Source organism: Hemitrygon akajei, chromosome 2 (assembly GCF_048418815.1).
Source record: "Hemitrygon akajei chromosome 2, sHemAka1.3, whole genome shotgun sequence".
Taxonomy (NCBI): domain Eukaryota; kingdom Metazoa; phylum Chordata; class Chondrichthyes; order Myliobatiformes; family Dasyatidae; genus Hemitrygon; species Hemitrygon akajei.
In genome coordinates, this window is record NC_133125.1 from 105,487,748 (window position 1) to 105,503,773 (window position 16,026).

Sequence of the window (16,026 nt, forward strand, 5' to 3'; positions counted from 1 at the left end):
TCTTCATCTTGTTGTAGATATTGCTTATTTATTTATTATTAATAAATAAAAATCTTTTGTAGTTGCGCAGTGGTTGTCCACCCTACTGGGTGCAATCTATCATTGACTCTATGGTTATTATATTTATTGAGTATGCCAGCAAGACAATGAATCTCAGGTTTGTGTATGGTGACAAATATGTACTTTGAAAATAAGTTTACTTTAAATTGTATAATGCTTGCTTCAGCATTATGCATTTCAATAGGGCACCATGGTAGTGTAGCGGTTAGTGCAATGTTATTATAGCTCAGGGCATTGGAATTTGGAGTGCAGTTCCATCGCCATCTGTAACGAGTTTTTACATTCTCCCTGTGACCACATGAGTTTCCTTCCACAGTTTAAAGACATACCAGTTAATAGGTTAATTAACCATTGCAAATTATCCTGTGATTGGGCTAGGGTTTAAATAGGTGGGTTGTTGAGCAATATGGCTCGATGGACCGCAAGGACATGTTCTGTGCTGTATCTCTAATTATTATTACTTTTTTTTCTCTCCTGAAGCTGAACACTATGTTTTATTCACAGGTTACTGAACATCATTTGGAAATGTCTACCAAGTGTTTTCTGCTGTCAGGCTTCCTTATGATCCCGATGTGATTTCTTTATCTAATTTGTAGGATGATGTAATTTCTCTGGGTAGCCCTCCTTATGGAGCATTGGAAGAGAGCTTGTGTTGTGCTGTCCTAGGGAGATTGTCATGGGGAGTCCTGGACTTGCGGTTTTGGTACTACAGTGAGGAACTGGGAGGCTTGAAAGTTACTTGCCTTTATTCTTGGTCTCCATCCTGTGAATGAAAATGACCTCAGTATTTCCCAATCTCTAACTTTTCAGTAATCTGAAAATTGCATACCCAATACCAACAAAAATCCTCAGTCTTCCAAAACTCTTCTATCTTCTCTATGCATATGCTTTTCCACACATTCCTCAGGATTAGTCTCTGGAAGAGAAGACTAGATGGCACATTTATGGAATGAAAAAAGCACCTTGGCATCTCACTTCATTGCTTGTCCTTTTTAACTGTCAAATTCAGTAAACAAATTTATTGGCATGTATTAGTTTTGTGAACTCCAGTTCACATTTCAACTTTGAAGGTGCTAATTCAGTGTTCTTTTTTTTTTGTCTTCCACTTTTTAGAGTATATTGGGATTTTCACAACCACTTTAGCAGAGAAGCTGAAGTTTTGTTCAATTCATTGGAACCTGCCTATCAGAAGCCCTTACAGTCCCACTTGAAAAATTCAGACAGCATCGTTTCTTTGCCTCAGTCTGATCGTTCGTCATCTAGTTCTCAAGAAAGCCTAAAGTAAGGACTGTGATATAACCAGCATTTGAAGTTTAAAAATGGGACAATCTTTTAAATTGAAGTGATTGAAGTACAATTTGTGCAAACTATAAATAAATAACATCAGCTTGGCTTGTAGGCCACATCTAGAGTAGAATTTGAAGTTTGTACTTTGATTTAGTCATGAGTTAATTTTATAATGAAACAGTGAATAATGTATTTGGATTTTCAGGAAGCTGTCGCTAAAGTCCTCACAACATAAAAGTGGGGGATAAAGAAACTGTGACTGACGAGGCAAGTCAAAGTCAGCATAAAAACAAAAGAAAGGGTATATAATGTAGAAAAAATAATGGGAAAGTAGAAGATTGGGAAGCTTTTAAAAATCAACAGAAGCCAACTGAAAAAGCCATAAAGAGAGGAGATGAAATAAGATGAGGATATTAGAGGATACCAAAAGATTTTCACTGTGAAAGACAGTAGCATTATGCCAGAAATGCAAGAATGTCAGGGAGCAGAATTGATTGTGGTTGCTATTACTATGGAGAAGGTGCTTGGGAAAATGAAGATTCTGAAGATGGATAAGTAACCTGAACCAGATGGACTACACCTAGCTGAAGAGGTTGCAGAGGCATTAGTAATGATCTTGCAGGAATCATTAGATTCTGGAATGGTTCCAGAAGACTGGAAAATTATAAATGTCACTGTACTAATTATGAAGGAAGGGAGGCAGAAGAAGAAAAATTATAGGCCAGTTAGCCTGACTTCAGTGCAGTGATTGAAAAGATGTTGGAGTTTATTATTAAGGATGAGATTTCAGGGCACATTTTGAGGCACATGATAAAATAGGCTAAAGTCAGCATTGTTTTCTGATGGGGAAAATCTTACCTGATAAATCTGTTGGAATTCTTTGAGGAAATAACAGATAAGGTAGACAAAGGAGAGTCGGTGGCTGTTGCTTATTTAATTCAGAAAGTCTTTGATAAGGTCCAGCACATGAGACACATGAACAAGAGCTCATGGCGTTACAGGAAAGGTACTAAAATGGTTGGAAGATTGGCTGACTGGCCGGAGGCAAATAGTGGGAATGAAGAGGGCCTTTTCTGGTTGTGCTGATGACTAGTGGTGTGCCGCAGGGATTGGTGCTGGGACAACTTGTGTTCACATTGTATGTCAGTGATTTGGATGAAAGAATTGATGGCTTTGTGGCTATGTTTTCCTCTCAATACAAAAATGGGTGGAAGGGCTGGCAGTGTTGAGGAAACAGGGTGTCTTCAGAAGGAGTTGGACAGAATGAAAATATGGGCAAAGAAGTGGTAGATTGAATATAATGTGGTGAAGTGCATGGCCATGCTCTTTGACTAAAGGAATAAGGCATGGACTGTTTTGTAAGAATGTTCAAAAATCACAGGTGCAAAGGGACTTGGAAGTTTTTGTGCAGGATTCTCTAAAGGTTAACTTGCAGGTTGAGTCGGTTGTGGGAAGTCAAATATAGGAGCATTGTGGTAAGTTTTGGGCCCCTCATCTAAGAAAGGATGTGCTGGTATTGGAGAGAATTCAAAGGAGGTTCAAGAGAATGATCCCTGGAATGAAAGTGTTTGATGGCTCTGGGCCTATACTCACTGGGGTTTAGAGAAATAAGGCACGGGTGGGTAGGTGAGAATCTTATTGAAACCTTTTGATTATTGAAAGGTTTGGATAGAGTGAATGTGGAGACGCTGTTTTCTGTAGTGGGGAGTCTAGGACCAAAGGGCACAAATAATTGAACAATGTCCCTTTAGAACAGATGAGGAAAAGGTTCTTAAGCCAGAGGGTGGTGAATCTATGGAATTCATTACCACAAATGGCGATGCAGGCTAAATTATTGGGTATATTTAAGGCAGAAGTTGATGGGATCTTCATTAATCGAGGGGTTAAAGTTTACAGGGAGAGGGTAAGAGAATGGGGTTGAGAAGGATAACAAATCAGCTCTGATGGAATGGCAGAACAGACTTGATAGGCCGAATAGTCTAATTCTGCTCCTTGGTCTTATGTTTGTTAATAAGTGGGTGGAATTAGGGGTAATATACCTACATGGGTAGGGAATTGATAATCTGACAAAAAGAATGGATTATAGTATGTTGTCAAGTGAAATACTGAGGAACCAAAATTTTAGTCAAGCTTTTCAAATTTATGTAAGTTAGGCTGAGAAGACCAAATATAATTTCAGGTTTGCTGACATATTGAGTTAGGAGGTTAATAGTGACTGTGGAAATGAGGTAAAGAATCTTCAGTGAGGTATGGTCAAGATGAGAAAAGTGAGGTCATTCAGTTTGTTGGGTGTTACAAAAAGATAGAATATTTATTAAGTTGTGAGTGAATGAGTGGTGTTGGGTCTGGACTTTGTATGACAATTACTGAAGCCCAAAATGAAGGTACTTCTGGTAATTGCAATACCAAATTGTATGTTAACTTTTTAACATGTGGGATTTGATTACAAGAATGAAGAAGTCTCTTCTTTGTAGTTGGCCTTGGTGCGAGTACATCTGGAATATGTGATTCAGTTTTGGTACTTGACACAGGTGTGCACATGGGCATATATACACAGATGTATATATTCACTAGACTGATTCCAGGGATGTTGGGTGGCATTGCCATGTGAGGCAAGATTGAGTGAACTGAATTTTTTTCTGGGGTTGAGAAGAAAGCTGATTGAAACTTTTTATTAAGGACACAATAAGTTAGATGCAGGGAGTACATTTTCTATCCCTCTGGAGTGGAGCAGGGAGACACTGAGTAAAGTGTAGTGTGAGAAGAGGTGAGACTTTTTTTTTACTTAAACACCAATGAAAGCTTCAGAACTCTACAACAGAGGGTTGTCAGGCTCAATCATGAAGTTCATTGGAAACTGAGATTTATAGATTTCCTGACGTTAAGTATATTGAGGAACGTAATAATGGTGCCTGGAGCCAAGGTAATAGATCATCTATGTTCTAGTTGAATGATGGAGCATTCCTGAGGGACCAGATGGTTTATTCTCTTGTGTAAAAAGCGTACATCAGCTGAATTTGATCATGTGTATCTGGTACTTCTAACAGTCGGCCCCTGTCCACGAAGCGGAGTCCAACAGGAAGCACGGTATCACGAGGTAAGATGTACTACTATTTTTATTGGTTATCAACCAGCATAAAATTAAAGCGAATGTCCCCAACAATATCCATTGGATGTCCAGAATTTGATGATGATGTTTTCAATTCCTCCCAAGGCATTACAGTACAGAATCAGGCCCTGTGGTCTAACTGGTTTATGCATAACAAGATGTCCCATCCAAGCTAGTCCCATTTTCCAGCGTTTGGCCCATAATCATTTAAACCGTGGCAATATGTGTACCTATCTACTGTCGTCTCTGGCATCCAGTCTTCATCTTAACATCTCAAATCTTCCAGTTTTCCAAAAGTAAGACCTTCAAATGGTGCCGGCCTTGCCTTTCTCCACCGCAAATGTGTTGGTTTGTTTTGCACTCTCCAAGTTTCTGGTGTACATTTTTTGCCAGTTTGGTAGCATAACTTGCAGTCACTTTCTCCTGCACTTGCTGCCTTTGTCATGATTGCTGGTTTTCTTCTCTGTTTAACACTTTCAATTCAATACAGCCTTACAGATAGTTCTCCTAATCCTCCAGCAAGGACTCTGCACTTTCCTTCTCTATTTGTTTCATTTATCCATGGAATCTATAGTATGGAATAATGTTCATTTTACTTCGTTGTTTCAGTAGTATGCTCTAGTCACACAAACACAGTTTAACTTGTCTCAGGGAGAAAACAAGCATGATCTTTATCCTAATTTCCAGATCAGTTAGACTTGCTTGACTCGAAAGGTATTTTGTTTGTCACATTCATTTTGGTATTGTTCAAAAAGTCCTTGTCTATTTTTAAAAAAAAAAATACTGCAAGGCTCTTATTACATTTCAAATACAAATGAGGAATGTTGAATGAACATTTTAATTTTTAGGGAAAATTTATTTGGTTACCTTCTTTGTGTGTTGCTTTGGACTTGCAAAAACAAAAATTGTGTTAAAATACTGGAGAGATTCCTTTTTGTATTAGGTGGTGAATGTGCCAAGTTCAGTACATGAAAAGAAATGAAAAAGAGATAGTGAAGAGAAAAAATAGAAAGATAGCCAGATTTTCATTATACTACTTCCTGAAATGTATGGGAATTCTTATTTTGGGACACACTTACCATGGTTTTTGAGTTACCTTAATTTGCACAGTTCAAGTAAAACTCTAGTTAGGAGTATTGCATTCAGTTTTGCTTCTCCCATTATTGGAAAATGTTGAGGCTTTGGAAAGGTGCAGAAGAGGTTTACCAGGATGCTGCCTGAATTAGTGGGCATGAGCTAAAGCAGAAGATGGACAAACTTGATTTGTTTTCCTCAGAGTAGCAGAGGTGACTTGTGCTTTGTTGAAGGATGGGAAAGTCTTTTGGGTTAAGTAAGTCTAATTGGGCAGTATTCATTGTCTGGTCTTAATTGCTTTTAAAAATATTGCTGGGCAGTTTCAAAGGACATTCGGAGACCTTTCTAATAGTTGTGATTTTGGGTCAGACAAGGTGAGAAGAGCAACTTTGACCCCTTTGGTTAGAAATTAAAGAAAAGGGGGCATAATTTTAAAGTGATTGGAGGAAGGAATAAAGGGAATACCAGATTTTTTTTTTTACACAGAATGACGAGTGGAATGCAGTGTCAGGGTGGTGGTAGAGAAACATATGCTAGGCACATTTAAGAGACTCCTAAAAACATGGATGAAAGAAAAGTGGAGAGCTATATGGGAGGGAAGGGTTGATTGATCTTGAAGAAGGTTAAAATTTTGGCACAACATTATGGGCTGAAGGGCCTGTATTGTGCTGTAATGTTCTATGTTCTAAAACAAAATGAAATTTAGTGGTCATGATATTAGAAAGTAACTTTTAATTGAGATTTTATTTAATCAGCTAAATTAAATCTTAGAGTTCATATAATGGGATTTGCATTCAGCTGCTGGGTAGCTGGTTCAGTAACATAACTATGGTGTGTCGCTGGAATGTAGTTGTTATAACTGAATGCAGTGCTTCAGCAGTAGACTAGCTAGTGCTTCATAGACTTTTGGTCTGATACCATGCATTTGTTGTCTTTGTCTCTACCTATAAAAGCAAGAGTGCTGTCTATTGCATCAGCCAATATATTACTTTGCCTGTTATCTCAGTGCTCCAAGTTATTGTTACTTTCCGTATCTATAATTTATTTTCAATTTTCATCTATTATTTGCCATTCCCAATGCATTACCTGGAATTAATTCAATTTGTTACTCTTCTATCCTGTTGCTTTCCTGTAATTTAAAGTTTTACACTCTCAGCAACTTGGCCCTGTTTTTATATCTCCTGGTACCTATGAGTAAATACTCTTCCATTCAGAATCTACTGTTAATCCTGATCCCTTTTTCCTCCTACTGAGCCACTTTAGATCCAAGTTGCTATAATTACTTGGAGTTTGTAGGTTTTCACAGTATTAATTATGTAGGACTTTGTCATAAGTCTGTAGATTCCAGCAAATATGCTGCCCTTGTCCTTAAAATTCAGATTCTGAGAGTCTGGGGAATGATATAGAAAAGAACAGTGGTGTTCATATTTGTACAAATATTTGTAATGCTTGGTAGAATTATGTTTTATTGATAAATGGATAAATTTTGACTTCACTTGATGTTCCTTTATAGAAAACAAATAGCGTTATTTACTGGATTCATTAATGCTTGTAGTCTGTTTGCTGTAACAAAGGGGCTGAGATCATTGATTATTTTTTACTTTTTTTTGTTCTTTACAGATGTCATGTTGCTTCCAGTTTAACACAATGAATTAAAGCAAATTTTTGTTTTACTGATTCAATCATATTCACTTTCTGTATTTTGACAAGTAACTGGTACACTGTAAATAAATTTATATCGCAACCCTAATTTCATACAATCTTAAAAATTCAAATCAAAGTCTAAAAATTAATATTAACTTTATTTATTGAAATTATTTAATGTGGTTCAGTTTTGAGTTATAGAAGAATCGTTGAGTCATAGAATGATGGGACTGATTACTTAGATTCCAAAGGATTTTCTGAGGCACTTAGAATGCCTGAGAGGACAAAGGAAAATGTAGATTTTAGTTGAACCTTATTGCATGTGCTGCTAAAAAGGAGGCAAGTTAGTTGTTTGTATAGCAATGGGTTAGCATCCTTGAGGAATAAGATGAAATGTAGCTGATACATCTTGTGGAATTAAGTCCTGATGGTTCTTTTTGCTTGCAACTAGTGTCACTAGAGGATTGTTCTGTAGCAGGTAAAGGCTCCTGTTGATAAATGATCCAGGGGCACTGAAGTTAGCTTCAGGCAAGGTAGACTAAAAGTCTTTTGCAAGAAAGTGATGGGATGATTTGTGTTTTACTTTTTTTTAGCCTTCTAAAATAGATGCTTCAGTTTTGTTATTCTTAAGATAAACAAGAAAATTTCATACTACAGGTTTAATTTTTTGTTGTTGTTACTGGTTTAAAGCTTCTACAGTTAGTGGAAAATCTGTATCCACCACGGGTGCTCTGCAACGCTCTCGCAGTGACATTGATGTGAATGCAGCTGCTAACGCCAAGTCACGTTTAACTGCAACTCCAAGCAACGCACCTGGACATTTTAGCTCGGCTGCAGCTTTACCTCCAGGATCCTATGCTTCCCTAGGTAAAAACTAAGTAAACCGCATAGATTTTGGAACTGATAATTTTCCTAATTCCATAATATGTCAGATAGGAAATTCAAGACATTTCTAGGAAATGGTTTAGAGTGTGTTTGATTTTTGAATTTGGAACCACATACCAAACTTAAATTAGAAACATCAATTATATTTTGAGGTAAACAACCATGTTTTTGAAAAGACTGTTTTACAGCCAAGATAGGTAATGCAAAATTAACCAAAAGACAAAGGTTTGTCATACATTTATTTGGAGGAGATAAGTTTTCAGTCAAGTGAACAATGGTGACTGGTATCTCATTGCAGATTAAGTTTTATTTGTTCTGCCTTACAATTACAATGAATACCTCCTCTGCCATTTGTTTTAATGAAATCTTCAAACCACAGTATTTTTTTTCTTTGAGCAGAATTCTGAGGATTGTTATTTCTAAAATCCAGAATATAGAAACTATTAGCATGGCCAGAAATTGTTTTTTTTTAAAAAAGGCTTGGCTATGTACTGTTTAAGTAGAGGGCAAATATAAAGAATATTGAGATACGACGTTATTCATACACTCTAAATTCCTGAAAGAAAATGCTCAGGGCCTGTGCTATACTGAGTTTACAATTAGTAATATTTAGCATTAAGTCAGATTTATAGAGAATCAAAACAGGCCCTTCAGACTTGTCCATAGCAACCAAGGTGACAACTTCAGCAAGTGTCATTTGCCTACATCTGGTTCATGTCCTTCTAAGTGTTTCCTATCAACGTAACTATCCAAATGTCCTATATACATTGTAATTTTAGCTGCCTCTGCCACTTGAGCTGGCAGCTTGATCCATCTACCTACAACAGTATCTGTAGAAAGTTTAAATCTTACCAGTCGCAGCATATTTCTATGCTTTCTGGTTTTGAGACTCTCCTAGCCTGGGAGCAAAACTGACCATCTATAAAATCATAAGTGCATGGATAGGGTAAAAGTCATTGCTCAGCCTCCTTGACTCAGCAAAAATGATCCTAGCCTATCCAATCTCTTATAACTCCAGTCCTCTATTTCCAGCAACATTCTTGTGAACTTTATCTGGCTTAATGGCATAATTCCAGGTGTGTGGTGACTGGAACTGCAACAGTTCTTTTAGTGTGGTCTCACCAACATTTTGTACATCTTTAAGTGATGTCCCAATGGCTGTACCTAATTCCCTGACCAAGAAGGCAAGCATAGCATATGCCTATCTACCTGTGTTACCATCTTGTACATGTATCCTTGGGTCCCACTGTTAAAGCAACTTACCATGGAGCCTGCCATTCTCTGGGCCCGTCCTGCCCTGATTTAACTTCCCAATGACTATCATTTGCATGTTAAGTTCCATCTGCCATTCCTTTTGCTACTTTCCTTGAGCTTAAAGTTTGTGTTGGTTTCCTCCTTTTAATTTGAAATAAATCATTGAATAGTTATTTTATTTGTCATATATTTGTTTTTGAACTTTTTAATTGTGAGTATTTCTAGAATGTTTTCACTGTGCTCACTTTATAGTATCATGCTCTATAAAGAAGCAGGATGGTTTTTTTCACATTATAAGAGAAACACAGTTTATTGTTTTTTTTTCCAGGTCTTTTCGCTATTTGTGCCCATATTGTGCCTTTCACAGTTTTAGAAAAGTATTGCAGCTCCATAGGATTCTTTTGTTTACTATAAATTAGTGGGCCCATATTTGTTAATCTTACTAACATTTCCCTGTCCTCCCTTCCCTATCTTCTTTTGCTGAAAGATGGCACATCCACAAAAGCTGAGGGTAAGCAGCTTGTTTTCTGTTACCAGCTGTCTGTCCCATTTTGTGTATCTGGCTGGTATCTGTGACAACACAATTTTTTTAGTGGTTTCCATCTGTGACTATAATTGGTACCTCGCATGAGTTGTTGCATGGTAATGCAATATGTATGTATAAACGATATATATATATTTCCACAGATATACTTGGCAGTGTTAACCATCTTTTATCTATAGCCTGGAATTGTTGACTTCATATTGCAGTGGTTGGACTCTTTAAAATTAAAATCTTAATTATTAAGTGACGAAAAAGTAATTTTGTTAGGCTAAGAGATTCCATGTTTTGAGTTAGGTTATCTGTTCCAACTGAAATTTTGTTTTCTGAAGATAACACTTCCAAATACTTTTAAATATTTCAAAAGAAAAGAACTGGATCTGCAAGTAAGTTACCAACAGCCAGTTGATCAGATCAAGCTGTGTCAAAGTTGATGCTGATCGTTGAGTTTACTACACCATTTGTTTTTAAATTGCAGAGCAATCAAGTTAATTCCAGGTAAACTATGTATTAGGCTGAAAGCTGCAGTTCTCAAAAGGCTGATAAACTTCATGCGGTGTTTCTCTTGAGTGGCATAGAAAATAATATCAGAGCTCCCTCCCAGCTGTCATTCCTTAGCTTATCTTTCAACTTAGATTATGGAATGGGACATTTACAAGAAAATGAATAGAGCAGAAAGCAAAACTAATTTTTGGACTTTACAAAGATATTTTTATTCAAGAAATGAAAATTTTGCATATATATATAGAAATGTAACAGTAACAGTTTTAACAATTAGATTTCTAAATATATCTGATCATGAAAATTACCTTGCATCTTTTCCCAGTGTAATATACAATGTTAATTGTTTAATTCATTTAAGGTGCTTCTCCAATGAAGGATGGTAAGATTTGTGCAGGATTTGCGCTTGTGAGCTTAGGCTGTGTAAGAAGGGCTATCCCATTCTATGTGCCAATATTTATTTGCTGGTTGAGAGCAATTTGTTATTTAATTGCTGACATTTACAATATTAATTTCCAATACTTTGGCTGTATGTATTTTATTTCCATTGTGTATTTGATATGCAAAGGCAAATAGGTAGTTCTAATACTTTTTTGATATTTTGCTTAATATAACAACTGCTCTTATGGCCATTTTGTATTTTAATATGCTGTAGCTTCAGTCTGTGTGGAGTTTTGTAATTGGCTTAATGCATGTAGTTGCAAACTGGATGTCTGCATAATATGGTCATTAAATTAGAAATCGGTTGAAAAATTTCAAATACAGTGGATTCCGGTTAATTGGCCATCAGTTAGTAGGTTAACTGCTTATTTGGGACACCTAATCAAGAAAATAGCTGGGATTTCCTTCATTTATTTGTGACACTGCCTCTTAATCGGGGCAGATGTGGTTGCCATTGGACCCTACACTGTGCATAGAGCAAACAGTTTTTAAATAGTGTCAGATCTGTGCATTTGTGTTCAAAAAGCGGTGAATTTTGTCACTGTTAGTTGGTGGAAAAATAAGCAGTAAGGCAATTCAGAACTGTTTTGCTCACTGTGGTCTCAAGCATTCGGGCTTGGAGATGCCAGTAATGGCTGGGAGTGAAGATGAAGTAATTTTTCCACTTCAAGTTGGAAACTGGGAAAAATTTGAAGGTGTTGACAATCATCTTGAATGTTACAATGAAAACAAAGATTTAAAAGATGCATTTGTCAGTAGCATTGTATGAAAGTTAGTCCATTATCTATACTAGGTGTCTGCACTGATTTTGTTCACTTACTGTCAAAAGGACATGGCGACGTACACTGGATGAACTATTAGGAACTAACGCAATTTTGTAGTACAGTTGTAGTATTGTTAGTGTTCTAATTTGTTCTGTAGTTCATTTAAATAGATAACTTGTTAATTAGTTACAGTAGTTTGTCTCTTTTTTTTAAAAAAAAAACCTTTTTACTGATTTCCATGAAACTTCAACTAATTCAAGCCATTTAATTGGACCAGTATGTACCGGTCCCAATGTGCCTCCAATTAACCGGAATCCATTGTATTTTTTCATATAAGCAATAATACAAAATATGGCAAAGACCCCATGTCAGTGTATGACTATTGTCAAGATAATAGCCAAGATAACTGCAGCAAACTAGTGTATTCCTTAAGCACTTTCTGAAGTTAATGATGCTGCACCATCCTCTCCTCTTCGATTCCTCTTCCTGTTCCTTCTTTCGGCCTTTACCTCTTCTATCTATCACCACTCAGCATCTTGCATCATAAGCTCCCACCCACTCATCTTCTCCCTCGCCTGGTCTCATCTATCACTTGCATGCTTTTACTCCTTCCCCTACCACCTTATTCTGCCCCTCCCTTCCCATTTCTAATGAAAAGTTCGGGTCCAAAATCAACTACTGCTTTCCATAGAAGCTACCTGACTTATTGAGTTCCTCCACGGCATGGTAGCGTAATGATTAACACAACACTTTACAGTACCAGCGACCTGGGTTTAATTCTCACTGCTGCCTGTTCTTCCTGTGACCATGTGGGTATCCTCCAGGTGCTCTGATTTCTAGGTAGGCTAAGATTAAATTGGGAGGTGGGATTGCTGGGTGTTGTGGCTTGAAGGGCCAACTCCATACTGTATCAATAAATAAATACATTTTTGTTGGTATTAGTAAACCAGGCATCTTTTATAACAAGAAGTTAGTTTCTCAATTGAAAGCTTCTGGTGAAGGGCAATTGACTTGAAAAGCTGAATGCCCTGATTTTATTTCAGGTAGGTCTGCTAAAATGTAACAGTTCTGTTTCTAAGAAACATTGCGCTGTAGAAAATCGCATTATAGAAGCAATCGTGTAACTGGAGAAATGGGGCATTACAGGGTCGAGAATTTCAGACTCTCATTGGCAAATTTATTTTTCCACAGGATTTTCAAAAGTAAAGGTGTTTTCGATTTAAATTTATTCTGTTACTGTAAACTCACAATACTAAAGTTGTATAGTACTAAATGTAATAAAGATTTCCTGCACAAGTGCCAATAGAAGTGGTTGCTTCTCAATTTCCAATGGCCTCCTTCAGTGAAACTGCCAGCCTGTGTTATGTAACATTAGTGACTGGTTGCTGCAGGGAAGATATATGTATACAAGGCTTTTTTTCCCCTAGACGCTTTTTTTCTGCTTGTCAGCTTCCAAAGCCGTTTAAGTCGTTCTCCAGTTTCTGATCATAATCACATATTAACAAGTTTGGCCCTACAAAATACACAATTCCCTAATTCGTCAATTGTGTTACATCCAATTAGCATTATAGGAATGCATTTTTATAGCAGAGCTATCTATATTGCTAAAATTGATCCTTCGGTATGGATTAAACTGAATTGGTATTTCCCCTTTTATTTCTTTATATCCTGTGATGTGGGTATAATTCTTTTACAAAGCTCGCAACGGAAGTTAGGATTGAGACACTTGGCTGCTTTTCCTGAAGTCTGGGGTATTCCACATTCTATGTTTATTGGTCCTCTCCCACACCTTTAATTGAATACATTTAGTGTGACTTTGGGATAATTTAGTAATAATGACTGTAAACTTGGTTGTGGGTGGACAGGGATTGATTTTGAAAATATTTTGATGGAAAATCGTCAAAACCTTCATAAATAATTTACTCACGAGTTTAAAAACCAGAATCAGAAGAATGATTTGCATTTAGTTGAATATGGTGAGTTTGGAAAAAAACCCTGAATAATTTATTGTGACTGTTAGTTCCAATGTAGATATTGCAAATAGAAATCCACACAAAACAATTTATAGTTGGGATTGACCAAAGAAAGAAGAAGAAATGTATTCACATTGCACTTTTAAAAGTACTTTGTAGTCCATTATGTTTCTTCAGATTAAAAGACTTGGAAGGTTTTAAGGCAACGTGTTTTGAACACTATGCATTGTGAAGTAAGAGAGGTTCCAGTAAAGTATAACAAGGACAATACCTGAAGTGGGATGTCTTAATAACAGCACTGAAGTTTTCCACTTCACTGCAGTATGTCAGTGACAGAGGAATCAACATTTTAACTTGTAGAATGTTGTGGATTTGAGTGAGCTATTAAAGTTGTTTATGGCATGGGCATACCATATCTAGCAGGTAGGAAAAATAGAGATCATGTTTTTATTTATGTATAAATATTAGAGAATGTGGTAAGTTTGGCTATTTACCCTTTTTGAAAAGATATCTGGAATGAGGACAGAAGGGGCAACCCCAACTGCAATTTCCATATCCAAGTCGTGTGTTACTTTGACTCAGAAGCGTTATTGTTTCTTTTGCATTACTGAGTATTAATACTGGGACACTTGTAGCTCTGTGACAGTTCCTTAAGTAGTTGGATTGCTTTCTGGAGCCTGAGCAGTTTTCCAGGTTTAGTTGAAATTGGTTATCCCACCCACTTACTACATATTCCGAAGGAGTTAAATGCTTCAGTGGTTGGAAAAAGTCATTGCATTATCTGGCGGAAAGAATGGTTTTGATTGGACCTTGCTTTCTTTTCAAGTGTTTGACAGTTAACCTTCCAATATGCTTAGCTTTCAATTCAAACTGTCAAAGTGGCAATGTAAGTTTTATTTGCCTAGGATTTAATTGATCTTTTATAGTTTTAACAGTAGTGATAATCTTGAATCTGAATATGGTAATTTTCTTTACTTGGGCTTCTGCAATGTTTTATTTATTTTACCCTTGCACTAAGCACCTATACACTTGTATGTAATCCTATGAGAGTTCCTCAATTTACGAACACTTGATTTGCAAACTCTTGCTGTAATGTTTTTGGCTCTGAATTCAATTTATGAATCTTTTGGATGCAGGAATACATTGGACCCAAATTTCCATAATGTATTTCATCCGGCCTTTAATGAAATCTCATGTTTTCTTGTAATGCCTCACGTTTTCGTAATTAGAGGAATGGCTGTTGATCCTGTGTTAGATAGTAATAGTTTCAGTTCCCCAATCAATTGAAGTAAAATTTTAAATTTTCACTTGATTTCAGATTGATAACAGATATAAAGTTGATTCACAGTTAATTTGTTTATAAATAAAATTTGAATGAATCAAATGCATTTGTTCAAATCCAGCATCAGGTTGTGATGGGTTATAATTTTGTTTCATGTAGTAATGCAAATGTATTTTTCTACTGCTTTCCTTTCACTGAGCACATTGGAAATAGTTTCCATCTGTTCACGCTCTAATACGTTTATAGATTATTTTTAATCTGTTACTTCAGATATTTGTAAGCTGGGGGGGGGGATAAAAATATGTGTATTTTACAGTAAACATTCCTTTATTCTATATTAATTCATTGATTTTTAGTGAAAGATTTACTAATCTGATGCTAGCTGTACAAGTGCATTTACCTTGTGAAGTGACCATTTACGTGTTTTGGATCCTCTTGCATTTGAACAAAATACACATGTTCAGTGACCATATTTTGCTATGATGATATGTGCACTCAGTATATGCACTGGACAGTTATTGAGTCAGTTACCGCTAATTCAACATTGATTTTTGTTTAAGGTCTAGATTTGATTTGTGCTGTTTTGTGAACCATTTCTAATATGCTAAAATGTACATTGGATGTGTGAATGTTTTAGTAAAGTATGCAACTAATGGTTGCAAGTTACAGAGATTCTTAATTTAAAAAGGCTTTTACTTATTATGTTTGTGTATGAATACAGGTCGGGTGCGGTCTAGACGCCAGAGCGCTGGGAGTGCGACCAGTGTTGCCAGCACACCCTCTGATACCAGAGGACGTAGCAGAGCTAAAGTAGTTTCACAATCCCAACGTAAGTGAAACGAATTATTATTAGCAGATCATATAATTTACTGTAATACTTGCATGTTTAATCTGTTAGTAGAGAGGTGGTCTTAAGACTATCAATGCCATTTAAGGTACGATGTTTCTTGAAGGACAGGCAGAATGGAAAAGTGGTGAGCAGAGTTGCTCTGAAAATAAGAATTAAATCAGAATAGTTGGAAAAATTTGGATGGGGATGAAAATAACAAGGAGCAGGAACCATTGCAGTGGATAGTATGTACCCCTTGAGCAGCTTGACTGTGGGATGCGTATCAATATCAAAATAATGAAGGCTTGTAGCAAAGCTAATGTAGTAATTGTGTTGACTATTGATCCTAATATAGGTGAATCAAATAGTTAAAGATGTTCTT

The 16,026-nt window shown here is 36.5% G+C and overlaps 1 protein-coding gene across 3 annotated transcripts in view; it reads left to right on the forward strand.

Annotated features, from left to right (window-relative positions):
• Positions 1-16,026, forward strand: part of clasp1a (cytoplasmic linker associated protein 1a) — a 313,776-nt gene that overhangs the window by 171,392 nt on the left and 126,358 nt on the right. For 2 of the 3 annotated variants that reach the window (XM_073026780.1, XM_073026787.1), the window contains exons 17-20: positions 1,174-1,341; positions 4,395-4,444; positions 7,865-8,041; positions 15,537-15,644. In XM_073026780.1, the coding sequence (XP_072882881.1) occupies positions 1,174-1,341; positions 4,395-4,444; positions 7,865-8,041; positions 15,537-15,644 (503 nt within the window). Of the gene's footprint in view, positions 1-1,173; positions 1,342-4,394; positions 4,445-7,864; positions 8,042-9,800; positions 9,825-10,716; positions 10,738-15,536; positions 15,645-16,026 lie in introns of all 3 variants that reach the window. The other variant, XM_073026772.1, reaches the window with a different exon arrangement.